This window comes from Apus apus, chromosome 1 (assembly GCF_020740795.1).
Source record: "Apus apus isolate bApuApu2 chromosome 1, bApuApu2.pri.cur, whole genome shotgun sequence".
In the NCBI taxonomy this organism is placed as follows: Eukaryota; Metazoa; Chordata; class Aves; order Apodiformes; family Apodidae; genus Apus; species Apus apus.
In genome coordinates, this window is record NC_067282.1 from 114,966,901 (window position 1) to 114,984,550 (window position 17,650).

The 17,650-nt window shown below is 39.2% G+C and overlaps 1 protein-coding gene across 2 annotated transcripts in view; it reads left to right on the forward strand.

Annotated features, from left to right (window-relative positions):
- The window catches only part of ARHGAP6 (Rho GTPase activating protein 6), a 338,402-nt gene that overhangs the window by 299,424 nt on the left and 21,328 nt on the right, over positions 1–17,650 (forward strand). For both annotated transcript variants that reach the window (XM_051644217.1, XM_051644218.1), the window contains exons 4-7: positions 4,695–4,951; positions 10,392–10,587; positions 13,766–13,821; positions 17,443–17,593. In XM_051644217.1, coding sequence (XP_051500177.1) covers positions 4,695–4,951; positions 10,392–10,587; positions 13,766–13,821; positions 17,443–17,593 — 660 coding nt within the window. The remainder of the gene's footprint in view (positions 1–4,694; positions 4,952–10,391; positions 10,588–13,765; positions 13,822–17,442; positions 17,594–17,650) is intronic.

Genomic DNA, 17,650 nt, shown 5'->3' on the forward strand with positions numbered 1-17,650 from the left:
CTCTGACTAGCTGGAGAAGAGAGTTTCAGCCACAGAGCAGATGCTGAACATGTTGTCTTATCTTGCATCTTCTGGAATCAGTGAAGGATTTTGATGAACCTTCAGATAGAAGGAGTTTTGTTTTTCCTGTTACGGAGCAGGGCTTCCATTTTCCTTATTTTCTTGCTTCCATCAATCTCTCTATGGATCCAATGTAATTAAGTTAGCAAAACAGAGCTGCCCAATCTGGCTAGCTGGGAACTTAAAAACTGCTCCCCACTTAAATATCCCTTTTAAAGCATATTATTTGCTGAGCTGTCTCCCTCTCTCTTCCTATCCTTTAAATAGAGGTAGTATAAGCACCTCAGTAGATCTTGGTGCCAGGGTTTTAGCAGCTCAAAACCAGCATTTAGACCATACTTAAGAAAATAACCCAAAGTGCTAAGGGGACTACCCAAAATTGCTGTATTATTTGCTGTTCACTTCATTAGCACTGAAGTCCTCATTAGGGTCTAGAGTATAAACCTCACTGGTTTTTAATAGACTGCTATGGGTTGTGGGATGGAAACCACAATTTTCACCAGCCGAAGCTTCAGAGAAGTCTCTGAAACTTTACTTGGGATGGGGTGGCATGGGGCCAAGTAAGCTAACCATATCAGTCAGCATTCTGGATGTCATCATTTGATTAGGAAAGAAAAGATTTCTGATCATTGAAACTCTTATGTGATCTGACTGAGAGTTTTTCTGTGACATGCTGTTTATTATTAGAAAATGCTGATTTGCCACAACAGAAAGATTTCTTAGGGAGATAACAGTTTTTGGACAAAATTTTGTTAAGAAACTTGCCTCAGCTGCAAGATGGACATTCTGGCAATGGAAGTTAGGCACTTCTCCAGAACAGCAGATTGTCTTCTTTGCCAGTAAACCATGAAAACTAGAATGGATAAAAAGGCAAGTCCTGATAGGCTGCTGGCTAAGGATATGGGTCTGTGTTTTCAAGCTGATTGCCCACTCTGCCAGATTGTTTCGCATTTTTACATGGTGCTTTCTGCAAAATTTATTTTTAAGTGGATACATTTTTTGTTGGCTTTACAGAGAGTAACTAACATAGTGCTTTGGCATTCACTGAGGAGATATACAACAGACTGAAGAGTAAGGAGTAATGGCTTTAAACTGGGATAGGGTAGATTTAGATTAAACATGATGGAGAAATTCTTCACTATGAAGGTGGTGAGACACTGGAACAGGTTGCCCAGGGAAGTTTTGGGTGCCCCCTCCCTGGAAGTTTACAAGGCTAGGTTGGATGGGTCTTTGAGCAACCTGGTCTAGTGGGAGGTGTCCCTACCCATGGCAGGGGGTTTGAAACTAGATTATCTTTAAGGTCCCTTCCAACCAAAAACATTTTATGATTCTATGAAAGTTTGAGCACCTGATTTAAGGAATGTTTCCCCCTGTACTTCACACTGGTGAGGCCACACCTCAAATACTGTACTCAGTTTTGGGCCCCTGACTACAAGAAAGACATTGAAGTTCTGGAGTGTGTCCAAAGAAGGGCAATGAATTGGTGAAGGGTCTGGAGAACAAGTTTTACATGGAACATCTGAGGGAACGGAGGTTGTTTAGCCTGGAGAAATGGAGGCTGAGGGGAGACCTCATGACTCTCTACGACTGCCTGAAAGGAGGTTGTAGCGAAGTGGGTGTGGTCTCTCAAGTTACAAGTGATAGGACAGGAGGAAATGGCCACAAATTGTGCCAGGGAAGGTTCAGATTGGATATTGGGAAAAATTTCTTTGCCAAAAGGTTTGTCAGGCACTGGAGTAGGCTGCCCAGGGAAGTAGTGGAGTCACCATCCCTGGAGGTATTTAAAAGACATAAAGATGTTGCACTTAGGGACATGTCCAACCAAAATTTTTCTATGATTCATACAAACAAAACATCTTCAAGAGGTGGCATACCCAGCCTACAGCAGTGAATAGGCAGTTGCTACTGCTATATTGATTGTGAGACCAGGGCCTCAAACCTACATATCTTAGGTCTGAGTCAGTGCCTTTTCTCCCCCATCAATGGGTAGCTAAATACTTTGCACAACTACAAATAATCTTATTTGAATGAATCTGAAATGTCAAAAGGGCTAGAATTCACCCTTATGGATGTGACATTAGTTGTTGCACAGGGAAATAATTGGGATTGAATCGTTCTGAAGAGTGCTGGGCAAAGCATGCTCCCCCCATGGCATGTGCATGCACCCACCCACACAAACATGCTGGTTTTGGTGGGAACTTGAGGCTATAGTCAGTCTGCAGAGGGTGCAACTGATTATCTTACTTTCAACAAATGAGCACAAAGTTACTGGTTTTGCCAATTCTTTGATGTAGTTACCACTGCCAGCCAGCATCACTTCCATCTGTACTTAGTCTGAAAATCAGCCAGTTAGTTTTCATCCAGTCCCCATCTCTGCCAGACATTGATGAATCGGGGAAGTGTTTCATGTCCTGTGAGAGGGAAGCCTACAGCAAAGCAGCCTAGAGTAGAGCCTCAGTCTCCTCTCACTGCTCCACAGGCACCTCCAGCAAGAGCAATTAAATGCCTGGCATCCCACATCTCAGAATTTTCAAGGAGGAGCAACACCTACCTCAAAATATCAGTATTGACATAACAAAGTCAGAGAAAGTGTCATTTTAATGAAATTCTCTTCATGAAGTAGGGCTGAGATCTCGTCTTTGCCAATCTTGTCCCAGTTGATCCTAGTGCTGTACAATCAATGGCATCAGTGTGCTGTTGGGCATCACCAGGATACATAATTCGTGTCGCAATTTGAAGCAGCAGTGGCTGTCAGCCCAAACCAGAGAAATATTCCATGTTCAAGATTTAATTTGGCTCAGTGGCATTTCTCGGGAAATGTTATGTAAGGACAGATAAATGGAGGTGCTGGTGGTATAACAAAGTAGCAAATTGGACAGCCAGAAGGAGAGACATGTGTTTCAAGACTGTGGTCTTAAATGTTCATTGGGAAGATAATTCAGAACAATTAAAAATAAATAAATTAATCCTAATACTCTCATTTTATGGGAACATTCTGCTGGGTACAGGAGGGACTGGTCTAATTCTGTAGTTCTGGAACTGGCAATCCCAGCATTGCTTGATACCCATGTGATAATGTTTTTTCTTGTCCTAAATTAAATGCAGGTGGGTTTAGATGTCATTCTATCCACAGGTAACCTCTGGACTTGCTTGATATGTGAGGCTCTGCTTCCTGATTTAATTTTGTCTGGCCACCAAAATTAGTTCTTGTCTAAACATTTCATATTTCTAAAAAGCAGTAATGTTTCTCCTCACAACAACAGGCCCTTGTATCTTTAGGATGATAGGCTACTAGTGTCCTCATTCAAGATTCATAAAATACACTGTTCTTTTCAGTGCCTTACTGTAATCTTAATGATAATGTGAGCCAGGATAAAATTTGAAGGTGTCACCAGAGATGTAGTCAGGCTTTTAAGTCCCAGAAGCAACTTTGGCCTGTAATCATTTAGGCAACTGTGGTAAAAGAGGAAAGTATGTAAGGATTTTTTGCTAGTTCCTTTTTTCATACTTAAAAAAAAAAAATATTGCTTTCAGTCTCTGGTGGTTTGTTTATTCCTGATACTGGCAGGTCTGAAGCTGAAACCTACCAGAAGATGCACGCGTTTTCACCAAGATGAAGAGAGTCAATAGCTATTTTTTCATTCCATTTGAGCACAAACCAGTTGTCAGTCTGGCACAATGGTTTTGGTTCTACAAATCTCAGATATATCTACATGTAAAACTTAACAATGAGAATTTCAGTGTTAGTAGTTGTTTGATTCACTGTAGGGCATTTTTCTGTTTAGGGAAATATCTGAGCATTTTACTTTGAGACCTGATGTATATGCTGGTTTTGAACATTGCAGTTATATTGATATGGGGTATTATGTCATTTTTGTTGAGAGAAGCCTCTATTCTCCTGCATTTCTAGATGTCCATATATATATATATACACACACGTATACTTTTGTACTTTATACAAACAACCTTTATACTGATATATCATGGTTAAACTGGTTTAATCTTACTGGTATCTTAAAGTACTAGAGTTCCTACATTTTTTAAGCCATAGCCTTGAAGGCTTAGTCTGAATAGTGGATGGACTTAAAAGTTCCTCATACAGATAGATGCGTACCCTCCTGACCTGTAATGAGACCCATACATATGCCTGTACCCTTTGACTTTGGTGCTCTGCAGCATTTGTGAGAAAGAAACCTGGTGAAGGGGTGTTAAACGTGAGAGCTGTGGCACAGTCCAGCTAGGCTCCCCAGTTTCAGGATTAGGTTTGTGGGCCCTCTGATGGCCCTCTGCACCATCTAGATATAGCCAAAGATGCCTGACTTCCAGTTGCTTTCAGTGGAAGGTAAGATATTAGTTAGATCTGCTCCCAAGTGATTTTCCAAGATTCCATGTAGTGTATCTTGCATGATCCAACTATAAACAGGATTCAGATACCATGGGCTACAATTATCTGACATGTCTCTACTATTATTTTATTGTTTGAATGTTCTTGTTATTGTGCAGTCCAGTGCCTCGTTGGAATTATTCTATATTTAAAGGGACTTCAGATTATTTTTAACAGCCTAATAATTAATTCTTTTTGCACTAAATAAGTGTCAGGTATTCAGGAAATATTAATTTGGTTGTTGTTGCAGAATTCATTCCCCAGGCCTTTGGAATGCCTTTGTCCCAAGTGATTGCTAATGACCGGGCCTACAAGCTCAAGCAAGACTCTCAGAGAGAAGAGCAAAAAGATATTTCAGATTTTGTGGCCTTCCTCTTGCCATTCGGAACTAAAAGGCAGAACAAAGAACTTTCAAGCAGTAACTCATCTCTTAGCTCGACTTCAGAAACACCAAATGAATCCACGTCTCCTAACACACCCGAGCCAGCGCCACGAGCAAGGAGGCGTGTAAGTAGACCCATCTCAATGTGGTGCATGCCAACAGGTCTGGAGCTCCTAGCTAGAGCAGGAAAAAACCCTGCTGTGTGTATGGATAGTGGAGTATTTCTTCTGTGATTTTCGAACAGTGATTTTTTTTTTTTTTTCAGGTGAAAGCCAGTCTGTTCAGTACCAGAAAGTTGTAACTGTAGTGGACATTTTCTTTCTCTGGTGCTGGTGGGAAAAGACCATATGCTCTGCACAAGTCTGTTACACATCACAAAAGTGGCAGAGAGATTATATGGAAGTTGTCCTGTTCAATCCCTTTATGTACCTCCTTCTGTCTATTTCTTTTAGATTTAACAATTTCCATCAGTCTCCAACCTAATCTTTCAGTTGAGGAAGACTAAACCTATATGATTGATATTTATGTGTATGCTTATGTTAATCTAGCTCCACAAACTTGGAAATAAATCTAACTATGAATCCTAATCCGAATATTAAGAAAAATTCCAGGGGTCTAATTCTCAGGCTAGAGTGATGGGCTGAGGTCAATTATATGATTTTCATCAAGGCCAGCTGCCAGGTCCTGCACTTTGGCTACAACAACCCCATGCAATGCCACAGACATTGGGAAGTGTGGCTGGAAAGCTGACCAGCAGTGTGCCCAGGTGGCCAAGAAGGCCAGTGGCATCCTGGCCCTTATTAGAAACAGTGTGACCAGCAGGACCCGGGAGGTGATCCTCCCTCTGTTCTTGGCACTGGTGAGGCCACACCTCAAATACTGTGTCCAGTTTTGGGCATCTCAATACAAGAAAGACACTGAGGTGCTGGAGCGTGTCCAGAGAAAGGCAATGAAGCTGGTGAAGGGCCTTGAGAACAAACTTTACGAGGAGCCGCTGAGGGAACTGGGGCCACTTAGTCTGAAGAAAAGGAGGCTGCGGGGAGACCTCATCGCCATCTACAACTACCTGAAAGGACGATGTAAAGAGGCAGGTGCTGGTCTCTTCTCACAAGCAACTGGTGATAGAACAAGAAGAAATGGCCTCAAGCTGCACCAGGGGAGGTTTAGACTAGACATTAGGGAGAACTTTGTCACTGAAAGGGTTGTCAGACATTGGAACAGGCTGCCCAGGGAGGTGGTTAAGTCACCATCCCTGGGAGTATTTAAAAGTCATCTAGATGTGGGCCTTGGGGACATAGCTTAATGCTAGGCTTGGTAGAGTAGGGTTAATGGTTGGACTTGATGATCTTAAAGATCTTTTCCAACCTAAGTGATTCTGTGATAATTTAATTGATGGTAAGTAGTTGTCAGACTAAATTTATACCAGACTCTCTTAAGGACATTTTGCATACAAGCTATGAAGATGCCTTTGGCAGCAGAACTCAGTGCAGTGGTTTGAGTTGAATGTTATTCCTGTATTTAAGATAGGTACCTGGTAGACCATTTGTTTGCAGGGTTCTGATACTTGGAAGTAAGTTTTGTGCTTAGAGTTTTTCAGTACTGCAGCTGGTAACAGTAGTAGAATTTGTTGTTGTTAACATGAGGATAGACGTTCTAGAATTACTGCTTTTTAATTTTGTTTGCAATGGAGGGGGAAAAAATGCATCATAAAATACTTCCAGTAAAAACCCTGATAAGTAATCTGAGGAAGCATTCAGGGTAAAAGAACAGGCTCTGTAAAATAAAATATGTTTTTAGGATACTCTTTTTCTTTCACTCCTAGGATAAAACCTGCTTCAGAAAAATGCTATGTAGGGCTCTTCAAGGCACAGTATTAAGAGTAGAACTGAAGTAAATTGCAAATGAAGGGAAGATTGGAGAACCCGATGACCTGTCTTCTTTCCTTCTATCTGTCAACTGAAGCTCAAAGTGTCTACATCCTGTCTGGAAATAGCTGAGAGCATGGTGTTTGAAGACGTTTGCATTCTTATTTATGTATAATGCACATCTGTTTGCCTGTTTAGACCATATGAACAGACACTTGTGTTCACACAAATGTGCAAAGTACACTTGAATGCAAGTGTGAAGGGACACCTGCCAGTTTCTTTCAGAATTTGGCATAGGCAGTGACAAAAAATGGAAGTTCACCATATATACCCATTGGCTTCAGAACCTGTTTCCATATGAAGGAAAGATAATTTCTGTGTCCAGATATTGGTCATCTGCTGTTTTTTTTCACCAAGTGTGATTAAGGTCTCTGATATGCATTTGACCAGACAGCAAGCAGAAGGAACCTGGGTCCTTTGTTACATCCAAGGGATAGAACTCCATCAGGATCAAGTTCCTAGAAGCCTCTAGGTGTTTGCTTGGGGTTTTTTTGTGGGGATTTTTTTGTGGGTTTTTTTTTATTTGTTTGTTAATGCCTGGACCGCAGCTTTCAGAATGTTGAATCTGACCCTTCAGTTCATAGTTATGAGGATGCAGCAGCACATGGTTCACCTACAGAGAAGAGTAGACTAAGATGGGCATTGTGAAGAGGAAGGGAACTGGCATTTTCTCTCAGTAGTGAACCTCAGCCAGGAATGTACTTCGTGACTTGTCAATTATTAAACATTAATATCAGCTCATGTCCCATATCTTCGCTGTCTTCAGCCTTTATACTTCTGCTTATCAGTGTACTTACTCTACTCCCTGAGGTTTTTTAGGAAATAGTGAGGAAGCCTACACTTAACCTTTTCTCTCTTGGGCAGTGTTGCATTGTTTATTTCCAAATATATCAAGATAAATGCTTAAAAAAATATAATTAAAAATTATTCATTAGTTCATGCAGCTGATACAACCAATTTCTCACACAAATGCTGCACAGCCACTTGCAGTGCAGTCCTCTTAAACTTAAATTTGAGGGATTGTTTATCACTGTACCATTAACTTCTTTGCAACTGTTTCATTCATTTTTGCATATTCCAGTGAGTGTTCTCGCATCTGAGGCTTTCAATAGGAGATGTAAGATCATACTGGCTGCAGAGTTCATGGTTTGAGTGCTGTGGTTATCTCTTTTCAAGTAGCGAGAATGAATTCACTGTTGCTACATTTTCGATGTAGGATTTCTGGCCACCAGTTAGAGGTTGATACCCTGGTCATCCAGCAAGGCATTTTCTAAGTGGTTATTATAGAGAATATTCTGACTCTCGGATATATTATTTTTGTATATATTCAAGTATCAGGAGCTCAGTCATACTGCTTTACAACTCAAATAGCATAATGTATGATGTGAAAATGGATCTGTCATGAATAGTACCTGATCCCATGCATACTCTGTAATACTCTGTAATATTGCTCATCTTTTCAAAAAAGAAAAGCTTTCTATACCTCTGGAAAAGTAAAGAAAAGCTTCATCTGACCTTCATTCCACACCTATCCCTTTGGCCTTCATTTTCTTTTTGCTCTTTCATTCTCCTCTTTAATCTCCACTTTACTTCACATTTCTGTGTGCTTAGCTTAAGACATACTCAGTGCATTTCAATTTGAGCTTGTAGTGGTGAAGCAGATACTGGTATCCATATGTGCAAAGGTCATGCCAAGCAAATGGAACTTAATTTTTTCTTCAGTTGTGGGGCATTGCAGTCCAAGTAGCACTGTGTCTGTGTTAATATTCCTGGAGTAGTGGGCAGCAGTGTGCCTGATCTCCTGCATCATTCCTCAGCTGACATATAGGTCTGGCTGAGCTCAGACTAATGGGTCTGGCTGAGTTTGAACTGGATCCATGGAGTATGTTGGAATTTTAAAGTCAGAGCTGGCCAGGACTTTGTATTGCCAAGTAGTGCTGTAGTTCAGCCACTGAACTCAAGGTCACTCTTCCTAAAGCCAGCTCAGTGCCCCAGCTAATCCACAACTTTGATAAAGTGCCCGAGGATAATGGTGAACTGACTGTATTTACTATGCCTATTTTAGGGATCTGAATCCGATTTGAGTGACTCTGTGATAATAATGATGCAAGAGGTGAGGTTGCTTTGCAAAGAGGAAAGGACCAGTAAAGGCAGGGTATGAAGGAGGGCATCTGTCATGCAGGAACTGCCTGAAAGCTGCAGTGGTGAGGATGGTGTTAGGATTTTCAGTGTCAGTTGAATAATTTTGATGTCTAAAACCCCAAACTCTTCAAAATAAAATAGAATAATTGTTCAGTTGGAATTTTACACAGATAAATCATAGCCAGAGATTGTTGTTTGGTTTGGGTTTTATTTTGTTTCCTTTCGGCAGGAAATGGTAAAAATAATCAAGCAAAGGTATTTCTGAGACATCAGAAATCAAGGTCAAAGTTGCATTGTAAGGGCTCTAGAAATTGTTTAGATATGTGGGTCCAAAAGAATCTAAAAACTGTGCTGTGTTTTATTTGTAAGTATTCCAAGAGTTATAAGAAACAGCACTATACATGCTAAATTAGATGCTTTTAAAAAATGGTATTATGAACTGCAAATTTGTAAATTAATCTGAAATGTCAGGGGACTTTGTATGAGTTGCATGTGAATTGGAAATCATTGTGAAGTTCAGTTGTGTAGCCAGATAGAATAAAATATTCTAGAGCATAACATTCCCTTGTAGTTTTACAGTTCTCATTTAATAGATGTAGTAATCTCACTGGCAGTCTGTGAAATACCTGTCAGCAGAATAATGTACTTTTAGGAAATCAGAATTGTCAGCAAAGTTTTGAATGGGAATTTACATTTTCTTCATTATTTCTTAGAATGATGTGACTTTTTTGTGTGGTAAAAGCTGTCCTTTATCTCAGAAAGAAAGAAAAAAATTCTACAATAGCTATTTTTCATGGGAATTAAAAGCCCCCCCCCTTTTTTTAAAAATTTTTATAAGCCTAGATGTCCTCTATAATGTTTTTGCCTGTTAAATTTAATAGCAGTTGAGGGAAACAGTAATTTTGAAGTGACAGTAATCTCATGTTTTGAAGAAAATAATTTTAATTTTCAATTTTGAACACTGAAACATGCTGCCATAAACCTCCTGCTGCTTGTGCTCGTTTATGCTTTACAGACTCTACTTATCTGGTGTGTCTTTGTTTTGTGATAACGTGGGACTCTTTCAATCTCTGCAGTTGTATGTGTTTGTGTTATTAGGTAGCTGTATGTGTTGTATGGTTGTGAATCTGTTTGCATAATTGTCACTGATATGGCGGCCCAATCTGCAGAGGCAGGGAATTGGCTTTAAAAACATTTCTATATCTCCATGGAAATAAATACTGTACTTCTGAGGTGCACACACAGTGATTCATCTTTATTCTGCAGTTTGTGCAGACTTAAAACAGTCAAAAGGTGTGCCAAGTGACTGGAAAGCATTTAGCTCTTTTGAGATCAAATTTGTTTTCCTTGTAATGTGGTAATAATAGCATTTGTACCATTGTGATTTTCCCACCCATTACATTGGTATTATAACTTCATTAATTTATTTAAACTAGATAAGGTCCTGTGGTGTTTCATTTTCTCCAGAACTGATTGTTCATGTGTGTGTATTTTACAGGGTGCGATGTCTGTGGACTCTATTACAGATCTTGATGACAATCAGTCACGATTGTTAGAGGCTCTCCAGCTGTCTTTGCCAGCAGAAGCCCAGAGCAAGAAAGAAAAGGCAAGAGATAAGAAACTAAGCCTGAACCCTATTTACCGGCAGGTTCCCCGGCTTGTAGATAGTTGCTGCCAGCACTTGGAAAAGCATGGTAAGAATATTTTGTGTTCTCAGGAGTGGCAGATATATTTTTACTGTAATTTAAGTACATACATATTTTTAGAAGCAAGCATATACTTCTAATTGCAAGGACACCTTTGAAAGTCAGACTCCTTCCCTCCTGTTTTGCCTCTTGCTAGAGATACTGTCTCAAAAATAATTACTTGGATGAGAGCTTCCCAAACTAAGGGTCTATGCTACAAGCTTGAGAACCAGCCCATACAGCACAAGGAAAGAGACATTTCTTGGAGGTTGTTAATTTGTGCTGGAGTACTCAGCTCTGCCAGAACAGCTCTTCACACCTTGTGGGTTTGCCCGTACCTTAAGAATAAAAGTCTGAAACGTGCCTGTCAGCCTGGAGTCATTCTTTGCAACTGGTGGATATTAAGGTGTAAGAGCTAAATTAGCTGTTTATACTACAGTGCAAGACTTAACTAGAAACAGCATTGAAAGATAGAGGCTCAGAGAAAGAAGAAGAATCCCATGATAAATTATATTAAGCTTCTGGAAGCTTTTTCCTGTTTACTGCAATCTGCCTCCTCAGTTTGTCCTTGGCTTCAGTCCTCCTGACCAGCCTCAGGCTCAGGCCTCTTCTCTCTGAGGGGAATTGTAAGCTTCTGCCAATATTCTTATCATGTCTTCATGATCATCCAGACACAAACCTCCCACCATCTATATATAATGGAGAAACAATACTCAATCAAGGTATCTGTTCAACATCTCTCACAATGTATCTTAGACTTGTAAAGATTTTAAACGAGAATTGAAATAACTTGGCCACAGCAACAGGGACTTAAAACATGGGCAGATAATAACCAAACCATTAAGTATGGTGACTGCAGTGGTGACTGCAACACCAAATGATGCATTTGATATCTAATTTGACCAGAAGGAAATAATTTACTGACTCTGAATGAAAGGCTTTTGTGGATGAGGGACTGCAATTTAAACAACAATGCTAAGCTTTTACAATACATAATTGAAAACTGTGTTGCTTACAAGTATATAAAGGAAAACCACGAGAGAGTAATTGTTAGCCTTTTACAGATCTTAGATGCCATGGCTGACAAATAAGTGTGGAAATGTTGTAAATTTAAAATTAATGACTTCTGACCCTTTAAACATGAGTAGCTGAGTTTGGAGAAAATTAAAAGTGGCTGAGTCAGACAAAAAAGCCATCCAGCTGAGTATCCTTTGCATACTGTGTTTTTATGTCACTTGGACATCTGTGATCAATTTTGTAATCCACTTAACCTACTGTCATAACAAAGATTCTTTTCTATATGACATTCTTTAGTAAAATATTTGCTTTACATCAAAGTTTCCTTTTCAAGAATATGTATTATTTTTTGGGTGCAATTTCTAAGTGTGCACTGTAGTACCCTACAGCAGAATAATCTGCAATAATTTGGGGAGAATATTATGTTTTTCAATTTTTAGCTTAATCCTCCACCCAGAAAAAAGTCATCAGTGTTGTTTGACTATGAGAAATTTAAAGATTGCAGAAGATGAACACTAGTGTTTGCTTGTTTGCTTCAATGGTAGTGCTTTAGAGGACTTTCTCCTCTAGCAGCAATGCTGTAGCAACATTATTCCAGACTATGATGGACAAAGTTTCTGATTTTGAAAATACTTGCCTGTATGCATAAATCCTTTAGGCAAGCAGTAGATCACCCAGATGGTTCTCAAAAATGCTTTAAATTATTATTTTGAACATTATATGATAAAAAATGTTTATGTTTTGAGCTGTAAAAGCCCCTGGCCTTGTTCACCTTCTCCATTTTTCTTGGGATCATTTCCCAGAGTTGTAAAGGCTTGACTTCCTGCAGACTGGCAGTGTAAAGCAAGTGCTGTGTATTTGTGCAGGAACTGGTAACTAGCCTCCAGTTTTTGTCCAGTCTGAGTATCTCAATCTCATATTATTTCCTGCAACATTCTTGGGTTATTAAATGTTATTCCATCAATGTAATTTTCAGTTAGCAAAAGATACAATAATGTTTTAAAAGAGGTGTCATGTTGAGACTAAAAACCAAAAGGCAGAATCCTATCTGAATTTCTCTGATGAAAATTTGCAACTCCAAAAACCACTGTGAAGCTACACATATCTTCCAAGCAAGTGTGAAGGATTGGTTTTGCAAAGTTATTTTACATCTCTTATGTGTCAGTAGAGAAAATAAATTTTACAGAGTAGCTTTAGTTAGACCACAAACTTTTCAAAGCTTACAGATAATTTAATCCTTTTTGCAAAAAAAAGTCTAACTGTGTAAAATTATATTATCTATACAACTGCTTAAGTCTTAAAGATATCCTCTCACAGTCTCATTGCTGAATACCATGTCATTTCTAAGGTGACATTTACTCTCAAATTTTTCAGTTTCTGTTACTCAGCAAAGTAGGTCCATTCAGCAGTCATGTTATTGCTTGTTTGATATTCTGGTAGTATCTACAGGGATAGCGGAAGGTTTGAACTGATTTCTTATGGAGTAGGAGGCAACACCCATTTCAAAATCACTTTAAGTCTAAATGACACAAGAGGCACACCTGCACTTTGTCTGAAGTACAACAGTACTTCTCTTTCAGCTTTCTCTCTATATAATAGCTGTTCCTACCCTATAAGCAGCACAACTCCCAGGTAGAGTTCTTCCCTCTTGTAATCTGCCTTTGTGCCCTACTTGGGTCCCTTTGAAGGAAAATCTCAGCTTTTTCTTGACGGGTATGATAGACCCAGAGAGTAACCCCAGACACCAACTGCTTCCTATATCCAAAGACACAGCTCACTGCCCAAGTAGTTATTTTCTGTTTCCTTTGATGTTAGTCCTGGAGGTGTAACCTCCAAATAAATGCTGAGCAGTGCTTCACTCTGCATACTTCTGTCCCTCATGAAGCAGCAGAGGCATGACCAAAATGGCATCACAAGAAGTGTCATGGAGATGCCGTTTTGCACATTAGGTGATGTCAGGTCCTTAATAATTGACAGTGGATGACTTTTTAATCCAAGACAACTGAGTTTTGCCTCAGTGTGGTAAGTACAGTTTTATAGACAAATACATTGTGAGTTTTTTTATTATTTTGAGTACAAACTACACACGTAGCCCAGATTGCTTTGGTTCAATGCAGTTTCAGCAGAAAATGAAGCAATAAAACAGTTGTCTGATGTGCTACACTTGCAGGTCTCCAGACAGTAGGAATATTCAGAGTTGGAAGCTCAAAAAAGAGAGTAAGACAGGTGAGTGGATATGGATACACTTTCTCTTATCAGCTATGATACAAACAATCTTGATTCCTTTCTGTTACGTGATTTCTTCCCCATCTGTTACCTGGTGAAATTCAGGCTTTTTGGGGCAGTGGCAGGCTCATAACAGGCTGTTTCCAGTCATCTTTCACATCTGGTGAAATCCTTGGCAGGTTCTCAGCAGATTAACAGTCTCTGTATGTTTTTCCTCTGCAGAAGTATCACAGGGTTGGAGATCCAAAGAGACTACAGTGATGAAATTTTCCAAAGGTTACACTGTAAGGAAAGAAAAAAAAAAAAAATTTGGCTGCTAGTTTCAACTCAGAAACATCTGAAGCTCCCAAAGTAAACCCAAACTGTAAATCTTTTTTTGAAAACTCACAGTATGAGGAATTATGCAAGTATGAAACAATCTCTTTGACCCTCAAATCACTGCTCCCAAATATCATCTTTCTTTTACCCCTGTTAAACTTGAAGGTCAAAGCAGACCCATCCAAGTCCTAGTCTCAGCCAAATGTTGAAAAAGCAAAGATAATGTACAGTTGGGTTTCAGAGACAAAGTCAGAAGTGGGTGTTCCCTCAGCCCTAGATATTGCATTATTGTTCCCTGAAGCTGAGAATACACATAGAATTAGAGCTGTAGAGAATAGTGCTTAATAGCTGCATGATGCTTGGAGAGGGGATTAAAAGTTACAGGAAAGTACCCCTGCCAGAAGTTGTAAGACCAAAAAAATCAAATAGAAAAAAGCAAAAGAAAGCTTGACTGCATTCTGATTGCACAAATAATTGCTACACAAATTACACAGTATAATGTTTTGGTGCTCTGGAAAGCTACCTTGAACATACCTGATTCTGGCTGTAGGACAGTATAGCCCACTGATTTGTAGCTTATTCTCTAGCAGTTTCTATTGGTAAGTGGCCGGTGTAGCACAAAGCTAAAAACATAAATGGTCTGCAGAGGCAGCAGTTAGATGAACAGTGAACTAGATGAAGTATTGAAAAGTAAGTTGCCTGTCATTTGCATTACAAGTTTCAATGTCAAAACATGTATTATCATTCAGGGATGAGTAGAGTTGCATCATACCTTAGGGGAAAAAGCAGAAGTCTTGTATCATTTACTTGGAAACTGAGCCTTACTTTGAACATCAATGTCTTTCACCAGTTTTACTGTGTTTTCAGAAGCTGAGGAAAGAGATTTGGGTATTTATCTATTCTATTACATGGTCTAATGTACTGAACTAGATGAACTAATATATTTCATTAAACAGCATGGAAGCATCAGCTTGGCCCTTGCAGTTACAACAATAAATGCTGTCAACATTAACACATGGGAAAGTCTGGATTCAATTAAAATTCCACTCATTTTCTGAACCATGGAAGGCCAAACCCAGTACTCAGATTTTGCTGTACTGTTGCAGCTGTTCATTAGTTTTTCTTGTGTAGAAAGTAGGCCTAGCTTTGTATCCCTTCCTCCCCCACTTAGAAAATCTCCTATTTACACTGTAGTTTGTTACAATAAATACATAAGTAGATAAGTGTGCCAGCAAGGTTTTTGCTTGGTGAGCAGGAATAGAAATCTAGAGCAAGCACATCCATTACAGACCACTTCCCTCACTTTCAGTGAGGTGTAGGACAAAAATTCCTGAGCTAGTGTTGTCTCAAGGTGATAAGTCTGGTACATTGGGATGCCAGGTACCAGGTTGTGCCTGGAAACTATGAGCGGAGCATCATTGTTGAGCTTAGTGTGGGCAGCCCTCTGTGCTGGGCCTGGTGACTTGGGTGAAGCAACCACCAGACCCTGAGGGTGACACAGCTGGAGCTCTGCTCTCCCAACACCTCTCCCAGCAGGGATTTCCTCAGCTCTTACATCTTAAGCTCCAACGGATGCTGTAGTTCACCAGGTATATTTTCCAAAACTCAGAAAGTGTTCCCTGTAAATGAAGTCTGAGAGACTTCACATTTAAACTTAGAAATACACAGTTTTTAACAGCCATGATACCTGGGCCTGAAATGTGGCCATGTTTCACCAATGATAAGCTGATACTGTGCTAATTAGGACATCTGTGTAGGCTTCACAGACTATCAGATTAGAAGGGCCATATTCAAGACTGTAACAGTGATTTATGATTTAGACAGCTAGCTGGGGTATCCAAATTCCTGATGCAGTGCTAATGTGCTCCTTTAGTTGCTTTTGAGCAGTAAGTGCAGAAGCAATCTTCTGGATAGAGGTAATTTATTGAGTTCCACAGGGATGTTCTGCATTTGCTGCAAGTCTGAAGAGTAAAATTGATCTAGGAATGAAATCTCCAGCCGGCACTGAAAAATCTGACTACAGCTCAGCAGGGACAGGCATAATAATAGATAAAGAACAATTTCTGATCTTCCTAGCATAATTATTCATTATTAATAATGACTGATAATTATAATGTTAAAAGTAGAAAGGAGGCTATAGTTCTTAAGGAACACCTTTCACACCTGTTATGAAGGCACAGTTTCAGCTGAAAAAAAGGGTCTTCTACATTCTTCCACACTATACACACTCAAGATAGATTTGCCTGTTATCAAGATTTGCCGCAGATTAGCAGACATAGTTTACTAGTGATTTGACTTCTTTCTTTTTGATACATCTGTAATAATCCTGGTAAAGAAAGGCAATACCTCAAATTTCCTCTTGCTTACTAAGATTTAGATACAGTTACTCTGAGAAGACAATGTGAGATCATGATACCTCATAAATATTAGCTAAGATATGAAATTTTTCTAGGAAATAGTTTAAAACATCTTGACTATTTTTAAAATCAAAAGACAGTAGGAGATGGAGTGCTCAGCCTGTAGAAAATATCCTGCTCTTGGTGCTGGAAAATCTCTCCATCAAGGTAGGTTTTTACCTTTCCATAAGGCATATTGGATGTTGGAGAGGTATTTCCTTTGCTTTTGAGAAGAGTGATGCCTTTGAATTATACAGAATTTGTCTGAGGATTGTAACTAGAAAAAAATAGTGATACCTCATAATAGCTGTTTGTTAGGAGGGCACAAGATATGTATGTACAAATGCCATGAAGCTCTAGTGAACCTGGCTGCGCACCACTTATGCTTAAATACACTCTTCAATCACAAGAGTAATGTGAGTTTGGTAGATTTTAACACTGTAATATTTTTAATAGTAATAATAATGATAATGATGTTTTTTTACAAAACCATAAATGTTATGAAATGCAGTTTCAGTCTTTCTGGTCCTACAATCTAGTGATAACACAGCAACGTGGTATAAGAATGCCTTTCTTGCAGGTTTCCTTCCTCTACCTGGTTTCTGCCTTTGATACCAATCTTTCATTTCTTCAAAAATTGTATTTACTTCAGCACTTTGTTTTCATAAGAGTGGCATGTATTAGCTGGAAAGAAAAAAAAAATTGTATTACATTCTGGTACAAACCTTGATTTATCTATCATGGCAGCAATTAGACATTAATTATATCTTTGAGCTTAGCAAAAATCAGTCGTGTCCAATCTGGAAAGTGAAAATGAGTAAATTTACATCTTAAAAGATTATCTGTATTGGGATGTGCTAATTGGGACAATAAGTAACTGCGCTTTTTGTGTCATGATCTTTTTCAGTTACGTGAAGAGTTTGACCGGGGCATAGATGTTGTGTTAGACGAAGAGCACAGCATTCATGATGTTGCTGCTTTATTAAAGGAATTTCTGCGTGACATGCCTGACCCACTTCTCACCAGAGAACTTTATACACCTTTCATCAACACACTCTGTGAGCTCTGCAGTGTCTTGATTTACTGATTTTTCAAATGCTTACCTGTTTGAATTC